The sequence below is a fragment of the Lactuca sativa genome, chromosome 4 (genome assembly GCF_002870075.4).
Source record: "Lactuca sativa cultivar Salinas chromosome 4, Lsat_Salinas_v11, whole genome shotgun sequence".
In the NCBI taxonomy this organism is placed as follows: Eukaryota; Viridiplantae; Streptophyta; class Magnoliopsida; order Asterales; family Asteraceae; genus Lactuca; species Lactuca sativa.
This window is the reverse complement of record NC_056626.2, coordinates 38673354-38686180: the sequence shown is the minus strand read 5'-3', so window position 1 is coordinate 38686180 and position 12827 is coordinate 38673354. Positions and strand designations below refer to the sequence as shown.

General features: G+C 32.3%; 1 protein-coding gene across 1 annotated transcript; it reads right to left on the bottom strand.

Annotated features, from left to right (window-relative positions):
• Positions 1 to 369: 369 nt before the first annotated feature.
• LOC111917764 (mediator of RNA polymerase II transcription subunit 27) lies at positions 370 to 4134 on the bottom strand. Its single transcript, XM_052770829.1, has 8 exons — positions 3875 to 4134; positions 2607 to 3007; positions 1841 to 2006; positions 1246 to 1699; positions 1048 to 1107; positions 905 to 973; positions 661 to 704; positions 370 to 572 (listed from the first exon to the last, which is right to left on the bottom strand). Exons 1-8 carry the CDS (start codon positions 4132 to 4134, stop codon positions 404 to 406), a joined length of 1623 nt encoding a protein of 540 aa, XP_052626789.1. The 3' UTR covers positions 370 to 403.
• Positions 4135 to 12827: the final 8693 nt, after the last annotated feature.

The following is a 12827-nucleotide window of genomic DNA, read 5'->3' as shown; positions in this document are numbered from 1 at the left end:
TGCTGAACAAACTCACATTCCTTAATCAAACAGCTTGTAAAGATGTGCTCATCGAAGCCCATATACTCTCCGATCAAGTTCAACTTATTGTGTGTTCATGTTCATCATTTTATTTAGACAACAAAAGAGAAGATTTATAATAAAAATATACACAAAACATTTAAAATTAATGATTTTTTTTTTCAATTCTTACTTTGCCTAACCTTGAAATTCCACTCCAAATGATTAAATATTGTAATTTCAATATAGCTTCTAGTCTAGCGATTTTGTTTTAAAAAACTTGACATCCTTGTTTACTCTCACCACCATTGTTGTTCAAAAATTTGAAGTCAGAAATTAATTATCTACAAATATAAATTAAGTTAAAAATAAAGATGAAAGTTAAAAAGTGTTATAAGGTCTATTATGCTTCTTGAGGGAAACAACCAATGTGATATGCTGCTATATCATTCACCTTCTCATTCTTACTTGACAATTTCTCTTTACTCACACTAAAATTCCGATAAGGCCTTTGAACAGGAGGTAATAACAAAGCCGATTCTTTATCCATCGACAGTAATTTCCCACATTTACTGCACACATTTATATTTACAATATTATTATTACTTCACAATAATAAATATTATTTCACTATTCAAACAAAATCAAACTATTATATACCTGCATACTTTCGTGAATAGACTTTCATAGCTGCATATCCAATGCTGCAAAAACAAGTATTATTTTCTCTTTTTCAAACTTATCTACAATATTTTCAAAAACACCCCTTCTACTATCTTTTTGTTATAATAATCAAACTAATCATTTGTATATAGTTATAAACTCAACCGTGAACTGGATTTGTATAAAAACTCAAACTTGAAGGACCACAAATGACATATGAAAAAGTATGGAGATGACATACCAGTAGAGAATAGAGTGCCATGTCAGCATTCACACCAATAAAATGCTGTGGAGCCATGGCAGCATGTTCCTGTAATTCAGATTTAATAAAACATTAATTAAATTAATTTTTAAAATTATTATAAAAAAAAAAAACCAATTTACCGTGATGTTCCTGAAGATGTGAAAACCTGAAACCCCACGTGCATGTACATAGCTCCCACCCTTTTTGGATAAAGTTTTAAAAACACAAATTAATTATTAATTATATATATATATATATATATATATATATATATATATATATATATATATATATATATATATATATATATATATATAATTCATCAGGATTGAATTTACCTCATCGGGTGAAAAGAAAGCTACTGCATCAGGATTAAGGGAGCCAGTTGGATGCAAAGAAATTACTGCTCTAAAAACAGAAGGGAGTAAAACCTCAATTACAGCTATCTGATCTGCATCCGGTGCACCACCTGCACCTGATCCTGGCCTAATGTGAAAACTGTGAGTGTTTTGTGATTCATCTGAAGTGTCATTAGGGAGTAATGAAGCTCTTTTTGACCAGTCTAATCTTTGGTAAGTTGAGGTTTTGACTTCTGGGATTTGTTTTTCAAGTTGTGTTAGAACATCTGACACGCTTCTCATTCTCAATTCACTCAACTCCTCTTCTTCTTGCTGACTCATGGTTGTGGAGTGGGACCCACGGGGCTTTTTTGTGACTGACTCGTCTACTGAATCATCATCAAGATGAGGGAAAAAACGTCGCTTTTGATCAGTAAATGCCTTGAGAGCCAACCTAGGGTGTTATAACATACTGTTGTTTTAAAGATGAATGAAATAGGAAGGTTGCTAAGGAACAGAAAGAAACTAGAAATCAAGAAGAAGAAGAAGAAGAAGAAGAAGAAGAATTAGAGATATCCAAGAAGTGAAAGCATACCTGGTTCTATCAACAGCAGAAGCTCCAGCCTGACCAGCAAGTTGTCGCTTCCATGCATATGCAACAACAGCACCATCAGGACAAACTAAAGGCATGTGAAGACCCCAAGAATTACTTCTTGACTTAAGTGATTCATTCAGAACTCCAGAATCTTCCAATTGTCTTCCTAACAGATTCAGAAATCACACATTCAATATTACAGCTTAGTAATTCAGATTTGACACAAGATAGATGTACATGATTCCTGAAATAAAGTTATGCTCCATGATTCTTGAGATGAAACCTAATCATTTTGAGATTCCAAACCAGTTGTAGAGTTTGATGTGGATATAATACTAATGTTACCTTATTACATCATTATAAAGCTTTATTGCAACTTCCAAATTTTTCTGCAAAAACTAAAGAATTCAATCCATTTTCATGTTGAGACTTGAGAGCAGGTCTAATCAGTACAAAGAGTCTGATGAAATACTTGATGCCAAAGATGTATTGCAACAACTTTTATATAGGATCTGATTTATTAGTTTTAATTTTAACATCTTTGCTTCGAGCTTAGACTATGTATGTGCGAGAGGCGGACCCATGGGTCGTCACACCATCGCGTGATCGTTGTTTTGCAGGGGATTGGAGCATCAGCATAAATGAATTCAATCGATTAGAATCGAAGGATCTAAAACTTAAATTACAAAACTATTTGGAGCAAAGGTTGTACGATAGCCCTTGTAACATAAACCCTAAAACAGCGAAACGTAAAATTAGTAGTTACCAATAGTTCGAAGATCTTGAAGGTACTGACGCATAGAAGCTCCTTCTTGAAGAATCAAATGCACGGGTTTACCGGTGCTTGACTGTTGAGGATGCTGTCCGGCAATAAATAGGGCCTCCAGAAGGCGATCTGCACCGAGTCTAATGTCGGCAATGAGTCGAGCAGCATGGGCCAAACGATCCATAGCTAAGGCTACTTGTTTCGGAGGAGCCTCCGTCGTAGAATCTTGCGAATCCGGTGGAGAAGAGATGGGGTTTCCGGCGGAATACAGTGGTGGTTGTGAGTGTTGGTGCTGCATCTCGATGTTGTGTGTTGTAAAATGCCTCTTGTGCAAAATTTTAGCTGCCACGTGCACTAGTAGCTGAAAAATTAAAGAAATAAGACTTGCCTCGTGCCTAGTTCTGTTTTACGTTTTAGCTCCTATTCTTTTAGTTCTTTGCCACATATTTCCTCTCTTTCACCTTTTTTTTCTTACTCGCTCCAAATACATATTAAGTTTTTATGAAAATGTCGATTACATATAGACAAAACTCCACAAATGGTCTTTGCACAAATGGTCTTTGTGGTTTCTCAAAAATTACCAATTTTGTTTAAAAAAGTTTGGACTAGCATTAGAGGTCCAAACTTTATATTTTTTTCGAGTTTGGTCCACTTACTATTAACTTTTTCATAATGACGACTTTGCCCTTACTTTTTTCTTTTTTATTTTTTTATTATTTAAAGGTTTTTTCAGATTAAAATAAAAAAGAAAATTTTCCTTTTCTATTTAATTTATATAACTTTTATAACAAAAAAATAGAAAATAAAAAAGAAAATCTCTCTCTCTCTCTCTCTCTCTCTCTCTCTCTCCATGTGAGAAGAAAATCACCCCCAAACACCCCCATTCTCTTCTTCCTTGTCTATTTTCATTTCATCTGCAACTTAAACAATACACATAATCCACCCAATACACACTTCAATTTGATCTCCCTTCTTCGTTCGTCATTTTCTATGTTTTTTGTTAGGTTAAAAAGCTTAAATCAACTTCAATTAGAAAAGCATAGAGTGATATAGATCAAGACTAGATCAAGACCTAGAAAGATCCCAAATTAGGAATGATGAAACACAACAACGAACCTTAAATTAGGGACTCTCACTTTGATTTGAAGACGCTGGAACCGGTATGGTAGGTTTTTCGAACAGTTGAATTGGTATCAGATAATGTCCAACGAAGTGGGTATCATAGCGGTGGCAAGGTGCTAGATTGGCTTTGCCATCCTTCCTCTCACCTGCAGATCGACTTTAAACAACAAGTATGTATATGTTCTATTCGACCGGGACGCAACGCCACACACACACACACATTCAATGTGTATTGATCACAAACAATGGAGATGGGCACAATTTGGTGACGATGATATGAATATGTATATGGCTTTTTCATTTCCTGGTTATTACTCATGGATAAATTGAAACCAGTAAGGGAGAAAGGAGAAAAGAGGGGGAGGGTTGTGCCTTTTTCGGTGGTCGTAATCTCCGCTTTGGCCATCTACAGGGTTGTAGAGATCAAAGGGGGTCATATAAATCGAAAGAGGGGTTTGGGGTTTGTTAATCGACAGTGAAGGGAAATTGCCTCCTTTTTGGTGATCGGAGACTCCATCTCTGTTGGCAGGTTTCACCCAAGAGAGAGAGAGAGAGAGAGAGGCAAAGAGACGTTGAATTTTTATTTTCTATTTTTTATGTTATAAAAATTATATAAATTAAATAGAAAAGGAAAATTTTCTTTTTTCTTTTTTCTTTTTTCTTTTAATCTGAAAAAATCTTTAAATAATAAAAAAATGAAAAAAAATAAGGGCAAAATCGTCATTATGAAAAGGTTAATAGTAAATTGGACCAAACTCGCAAAAAAAATAAAAGTTTGGACATCTGGTGCTAGTCCAAACCTTTTTGGACCAAGGTGACAATTTTTGACAAACCATAAGGACCATTTGTGCAGTTTTGTCTTACATATATTAAAAGTTTGGTTGGCGTGACTTAATGAAATTGTAATTTAATTAAATGAAATTCACAACATATAATGAAATGAATAAGTTAATAGTGTGAACCAAGGTTCTAAAAATTTCGTCATGACCCGTCATGACTCCGAGACTTGTATTTGACGCTACATCTATATCTATATCTATCTATCTATATCTATATCTATATCTATATATCTTATAAAGCTAGCTTTTTTTCTTGAACCTTATGCATTTGAAACTCCCATGCATTTTTCATTTCACCGCATTAATTTGAAACTCCCATGACTTTTCAATTTCTTTTTAATAATAATTATAAGTTGGTTAATAAGGTTAAATAAATATCAAACTTAAAGTGGAATCATATATAAACTAAATTTCAATATTAAAATAATATATTTACTTCTACTTGTAAAGTTATGTTTTTAACTTTTAACATATTATGCTTAATTGTTAGTTTTAATATATTGTTGAATGTAAATGATTGTCATTTTAAAGATATATTTTTCGAACAATTTGTATAAAATAGTTAAATTATTAATTTAAATATAACATTACAGAGTCGACTTAAATATAAATTTTAGTTTACCTTAAACAACCCAAAAAATATTTTGTAAATTGTTAAAAGTGATAAACTGTAGTGTCTTTTCTATTAATAATTATAAGTTGGTTAATGTAACGCCCGCAGATCCGGGTTAGTAAATTTAGAGGCGATAAGTGTCGAAAATGACTTTTCGGCAAAAGATTATTTATAATAAATAGTCTTAACCAAGTTGTAGAATATGTCTCAAGGTTTCCGTACATATAAAGAATGCCGAAATCCGAGTTATAACGAAGAAGTTATGACCCGTCGAAGTTTTACGGCAAAACCGGCACGACATCGGGAGACGTAAAAAGTGAATTTACGATAGAAGACTTTTTAGCCTTAGTGATCTAAACAAAAGTCGTAGAATATGTTAAACCGAGAAAATCCATAAAAAGAACGCCCAAATCTGACTTCGTATGAGGAAGTTATGATTTTTCTAAGATTCGGTTTAGCAGTGCACGGCCCGAAACTCGAATTTTAGTTCGAGCGGTTTTTGGCTTACGCGACCTAAATGAGAGTTGAAGTTCTCATTAATAGGTACTCAACGGTAAAAATATAGATGAAAACGGAGTCCGTAAGAAGGAGTTACGAATTCTTCGCGGTCATTTAACAGTCTAAACGCCTCCTACTGTTAAATTTAAGATCGGTCGAGAATTAGCCGACGGAGTCTAAATGAAAGTTGTAGATCTTGATTTTACCTACGCGTGGATATAAAGAACGTCGAAAACGGAGCTCGAATGCGAGAGTTATGATTTTTCTAAGTTTGAAGGCTGATACGCAATAGGGGGTGACGTGGCACCACCAGAATTGGACACGTGGCACCACCAGAAGGTTGCCACATGCACCAAATCGGCGAGTAGGTCCTCCTACTCGGCGAGTAGATCAGTCAGCACCCCTATAAACAGAGGTGTCGGGCATTCCAACTTCCTCACCCCTCAACCCTCTTCTTTCTCTCTCTAAGCCTCCCTAACCCCCCAAAGCCTAGGGTAACTCCCTAGCACAAGGCGGAAGCCCCGGAGCGCCCGACGGATCCGAGAAAAGATCCTTTTGGCTCGGGAACGCTGGTCCAGCGAAGCCCGGTTTTCGAGAAAACCCGCTGTAAGTGAGCTACGCCTAACCTATCTTTAGTATAGCTTATGTTTTAATATAGTAATGTTATTAGGACCTTATAATAAGTATTTGGGCTATTATTATGAGTTATATTGAGTGTTATTTAACGCTGATATAATAATAATAGTTGTACCATTCATTAATCGCGGTTATCGTTAGACTAAACCATAGTGGTATTGATACTAGGTTTTATCGAAGGAAATTGTTTTGAAAGTATCGAAGCGTTGTCCGAGTGCTGAGTCACCACCTACTCAAGTGAGTGCATAGTTACTTTCAGCTTACACATAGATATGAAGTATTTTATATAAATTACGTGCTATGTGTGCATATTATCTGAATACTTGTTATCTATGCTGGGTGAACGATTCTATACACGTTTTAAATGATTTAAACTGTATATGTATTTTATATCTACAAAAATGTTGGGGTAAGACATGGGTAGATGTAATAGATGGAATATGAGTTGGATGATGAGTTGAGAGGTGAAACAGACCGTAAGGTGAGGGTGAGAGGTGGACGATGTGAGAAGCCTTTTTCCCAAATGATGGCCCCGTCATTCAGCAGAGTATGGATGACAAGCACGGACTATTCTAGACAGTCCAGTGGAACACTAGCAGACTCGCAACCTGTAGGTGTTGTGAACGACGTGTTCACTGGTGTACTCTAAAAACTCATTGATATGTATTGCGAGTGGATTCTCGAAAACGATACCGTCAATAAAACCCGGGAGAAGCGCCTAAAGGGCTCTACCGGCAGAAGCGCCTAATAGAGAACCTTATAATCCCGACATATGTGCCTTAAGGACTATTTCGACAGATGCGCCCCATAGAGAATGTCACAATTTTGGCAACTGCGCCCTAGTGACAGAACTAGTAGTTATGTTTGACAGATGGGTCATTTACAATGATGAAATTCATACATATTCCTTAGGATACTCCTTAGGAATGAATGAACAAGAAATAGCTGATTCTTAGGGTAGATCCTTAATAATAAAGAAGATAATGAGGATGGGTAATTGTGTTGATTATTTGATTGTTTAAACATAATAATTATATTATTGTGGGTTGAAAACCCTATGTACTCACCAGGTTTCCCAACCTAAATCACTCAGTTTATTTATATCACAGTTGTTGATATGAAGTCACATTACACTGAGAGATTTAAAAGAGATGTAGATCACTAGAGTAAATGAATGTAAGTTCTGTTTATGTTTATGTTCCTGTATTGACGATGACATCTCAAATGTTTTAAAAGTGAATAAAAATATATTTCTTTAGAAATGCTTTGATAACGCGATTATCATGTTTTTCTGGGAACAAATTCCGCAACATTTTTATTAAAAGAGATACTCTGATTTTTATAAAGCATAAACAAAATCGGTCTTTTCTGGCCGTAAAAATGGGGATGTCACAGTTAATAAGGTTAAATAAATATAAATTCTAAAGTATAATCATAAATAAACTAAATTTCAATTTTAAAATAATATTTTTACTTCTACTTATAAAGTTATGTCTTTAACTTTTAACATATTATATTTAATTTATTAGATTTAAAGTGTTGTTGTATGTAAATCATTATCAATTTAAAGCTACAACTTTTGAACAGTTTAGACAAAATACTTAAATTGTTAATTTAAATATAATATTACATTGTCAACTTAACTATAAATTTCAGTTCCACTTAAAAAATCAAAGAATATTTTGTAAATAGTTAAAGGTGATAAATTGTAATGATAAATGCAAAAACTAAATTGTAATCTTAATTTAACTAAAGTATTTGCTAAAGATATTTTTATAATCATTAAAAGTTTTCAAATAAGTAGCTTAAAATAACTTACAATAACAGTAGTTAAAAATAACTATATATAAATTATTATATTGTTACCTTTAAAATCAAAAAACAATGTTTGATGTTTTAAATAATTATAATGATAGAAATTAAAACATTAAGCAAATAAGTTTTAAAAACTATATTAACAATAACAGTAACTATAAATAACATTAAATCATATATTATATTTAATTTTATTCATGTGTAACTCGCGGGTAGAAGTCATTCAAACGATTAAGATAATGCAGGTATAATAGATGTGTATATTATCATATAATTCAAAATATTTAATATATTATATCAATTTAGTATACGAATTATTATATCACATTTAGCAACAACATTATTTTTATATTTAAAAAAATCATATTTTTGTAAAGACTTCAACTATATAGGTGTTTATGCGCAACGCGCGGGCATTCGCATAGTTTTAATAAAACGTCGCATTAAATCATATATGTATATAAAAATGAATAATAGTAAAAAGTAAATAAATAATTATTAATTGCATATAAAGTTACCTCATCAACTCACACCTTACAAACGACTTGGCTCGTCGTGATTCGTAAAAACTTGAAACTAAAATCTTGGACCATGAACCATTACACTTTTTGGTTGACATAAATGATTGAAATAAACTATTTAAATATGTTATTTATCCCACCCCATCAACATCGGACTTCGACCATTCCTTCATCCGGAAAATCAAGCAGTACAATATGTCGCCCTTTCAACCATCATTGATGTCTACAAATAATGAAGTTTGGTACGAACTCTCTCTACCTCTGGTTTTCTTTCTTTATGATTTATGGAATTTAGGTCACTCTGGTCCGATCTTTAATCTACAATTTCACCCTTAAAAATTTTGAATTTTTGTTTATTCCACTAGAATCTAAGGCACTCTGCAACAAAAAATTGTTTTAGATATACAAAATCGAGTTTCTGCATCATAATTTTGTATAATCGGATGCTTAATTTTGATTCATCACCGTTATATATGTTGTTTTATAACAAATTAAAGTTAATCTATTATTTTGGGAATATTGATGGAACAGTGGAGTAAGTCCTTAAGGAGCATGGTTAAGTGAATGTGGGATTCTAGAACCTATTTGAAGCAAATCATATAGAATGGTAACCTAATGATCTCAATTAATGACTTGCATAATTATCAAAGTTCAAATCCTTGTTAATTTGTGTATCCAGGTCCATAGTTGTATACAAAACATAACGTGATTAAATTTATAATTTGGATTATAAAAGTAAAAACAATGATCTTTCATCCTTGTGTTTTCATCCTTATTTCATGAGAAATTAAGGTTTATTGATTCTTTATATATTTTACTTGGAAGTCCGTAAATTTCCTAATTCTATTTCCCATGTTCTACCTGGTATTTCCTACAGGCCCTGCTAATGGAGACGATGAACATAGCAAACCCATAAACTATGAGAGTTTATTTGAAGTTTCTATTTGTTATCGTTTTGGCGAATAATTGTAGACCCACCATATATTTGGGTGAAAGATTGGACATTTACAACTTGATTGTGATCTTATTCCTACCTCAAAAATTAATGACTCTGATCATCTAATTCTTTTTTTTCTAGCGATTGAATATATAAACGAGTTCACTAATTTCACTTGTGTATATTTGTTTGATTTTATTGAGCGATATCGATGAGTTCTTCAATTCATTTGTTCTTAATTTTGTGAACATGACTTATTCGTTAAGAGTTAGTCAGATGTATACTATTTTATTGTTAATTTATGAAAGACTGGGATTTGAAATCATATATTATACAAGAATGTGTATGTTTTTTGTCTATATATTCACCAATAATGTTTTGTTTGTTTTATGCATTAGAAGATATATGCCTAAAGAATATATATGTATTTGTTTCACATCATATATCAGAAAGTTGTTATAACTGAAATTTTGTAGTAGTTAATATGAATACCTTGTAAAATATTTTAAAGGAATTACGATCGTAAAAATGGGTTATTTACTTTAGTTTTATATGATACTAATGATATTTGTTGTAGTTGCAGTTGTCGTACAAGCAGCACCACCACAACAACAACAAACATAAACTATACAAACTCAACATGAACAAGTGGATACACGATTCTATATGTAAATAGATTTATGTAAATATTTGTCTAGAGAATTCTATAAGAATATTGCATTCTTTAAGAATTCAATAAATAATTCTACATTAGGTATTATCTTTGAGCTTTTTATGTTGTATTTGAAAAAATAATTGTTTAAAAACACTTTATTCTTTAAGAATTTATTGAGGACATTGGTATTTTTTTAAGAATTGATTATATGAGTATTGCGAAGGGATGAAAATTTGGTAATCATTTGGAAATTTCAAACATAAATTTTATTATTTTCATATATGTTTGTTTTTCCTTAAAAAATGGGAGAAGTGTTAATATTTTTGCTTATAATCCGGAAATTCCATATATATTTATTACCAATTGTTACGTTTTTGCCCTTATAACTAATTAAATGCACTTATAGAATACATGTTGGTTCATATTAATAACATGTACCCTAAAATCATCCCCTTTCATTATTTTAATCTAATTATCAGAATGTAGTCACAAGTTCACACAATACTTGTGATTCGCATTTAATCATAACCATATATATATATATATATATATATATATATATATATATATATATATATATATATATATGTATATATATATATATTCAAATGAGAACAGTTATGGGTTTGAGAACATTTTAGAATAAAAATCAGCAATATGAAAACAAGTGCTTTGCTTTTAATGAAGCGAGGGTGTGTATGTAATTTTTTTTATAGTTATTACATTCATGTAACAAGCAACACAAATGAGATAAGAAGATAACACACTGAAGAAGCTATGCATCAAATTGAAGATGTCGATCTTCACCACTTCTCTAATTGCTGACCTCTCTACGATTTCCGATGCTACCTGGATTTCACGAAACTCCAGTACATATATTCATTCGCCACCGGTCAAGTCTCGATTCTGTGAACCTACTGCCCAAAAGCTCTTCGTATCAAGCTTGTTAGAGATATAGTCGGAGTTGTTGCTTCAATTTTTCATTCACCTGGAGAACGTCGATGAAGGAGCTAATAGAGACATTTTGCCGTGATTGGTTGGTACGCTTCCTTATCCTTATCCTTATCCTATGTAACTTTATTTCCAATTTTTTTATATTTGTTATTAGTTTAATGGTTTTGAAACACAATTTTATAATAAACTCATTAAGAAACATTTCATTTTATACTTTAGTTTGACCAATTTGGTATATTTATTTGAAATTGTACTTGTAGAGGAATTTGTTGGAGGCCAATAACCAATTTCGTTGCCCTTTCCAACTGCCATGGTAACTTAGTTGTTTTCAATAGCTATGTAAGTTCAAATTTTGGAAACTATTATCTTCTATTTGTTCATGTTGGGAGCCTGGTATTGGCTTTGGAATCAATAAATCATCAAGTAGAAGTGGAATCTCTTAGGTTGCTTCTTGATTAATTTTTTTTCATATGATAAATGAAAATAATAAGCTCAAGGAGTTGGATTGGATTATATTACAGAGTTGATGACCACTGTAGGATTTCATGCACACAAGGTGTTTGTCATATTGTCTGAAAGAACCTAATAAGTGTAAAAGTGGCATTTTATGTGAAAGTCCTTAACTTTGAACCCGCATTAAGCGAAACATTAAATCCATTAGGTTGAATCGAATATCACATATCAATAGCCTAATAAGTAACCAACAATAATGTTAAAAGTGATAAACTTAAGGTGTGACCATTAAGTCCTTAGTAGAACACCAAAAGTGATTTAAAAGCTATTATGATCAATTTTCCCAAATTTGTACTCCAATTTCTAAAATTCGTGCAAGTCAATAAGAACACCTAAAAATCATGAGACTTTGTTTTCTAGAAATCTTAGTGTGTCTAGTTTCTTCAAAATTTGAATCACATTTCGAAATTCCAACTCCTTGAGGGGTATAATTGGCAATCGTCTCAAGGTGGCCCATGCTATCACGAATTTCATGCAGTGTCTTCAAAAAATCATAATAAATTCATTAGAAATCCAAATGCCAAAATTCCAAAGCCTATAGTTAGATATGGATGCATAGTTTCCCACATATAAAGGGGCTGATGTAATTCTTAGTATATTTTTACAGTTTATTCCAAGAGTGTTGAGTGGTCCAGAAAGTGACAACTTAACGTTACTAACTTGTAAATTTAATATAAAATCAAACAAAAATCATTAGAACGGGATCTTTATATTTCTAAAAATATAAAGGGGGGGGGGGGGGGGAATTTACTAATATTATTCTATCGAATTTTAAGAATGGGTTGAAAGGTAAGAAAACAGATCCCAAACAAAGCACTACAATCAAAGAGAAAATAAGGAAATATGTACATAAGTTTTATAAGAGTAATACAACAAAGCACAAGCTAAACAATGTTATAATTGTTGTGTAGGTACTCGGAAAGGAAGTGATCCATCTAGCTTACGCTAGCTATTTTTCAAGTTTAAGGAGGTCAGTTACACTAACTCTCCTATTATGTAGGCATTACTTGTTTTGTGTTATTGTTCACGGATGCCCTAATCCGGTAGAGTGAACAATGAAAGATAGAATGTAGTTTGTTCTCTAGTGAGAAAAGAAGACAAGATTCATTTTTGCGTTC

Excerpts from the sequence above, each read along its gene's own strand:
- LOC111917764 (XM_052770829.1), bottom strand. The coding sequence starts at position 4,134 with ATGGCCAAAGCGGAGATTACGACCACCGAAAAAGGCACAACCCTCCCC. Across the intron at positions 2,007-2,606 it reads TCAAGATCTTCGAACTATTG|GAAGACAATTGGAAGATTCT; the intron begins GTAACTACTAAT and ends TGAATCTGTTAG. Across the intron at positions 705-904 it reads TGGCACTCTATTCTCTACTG|CATTGGATATGCAGCTATGA; the intron begins GTATGTCATCTC and ends TTGTTTTTGCAG.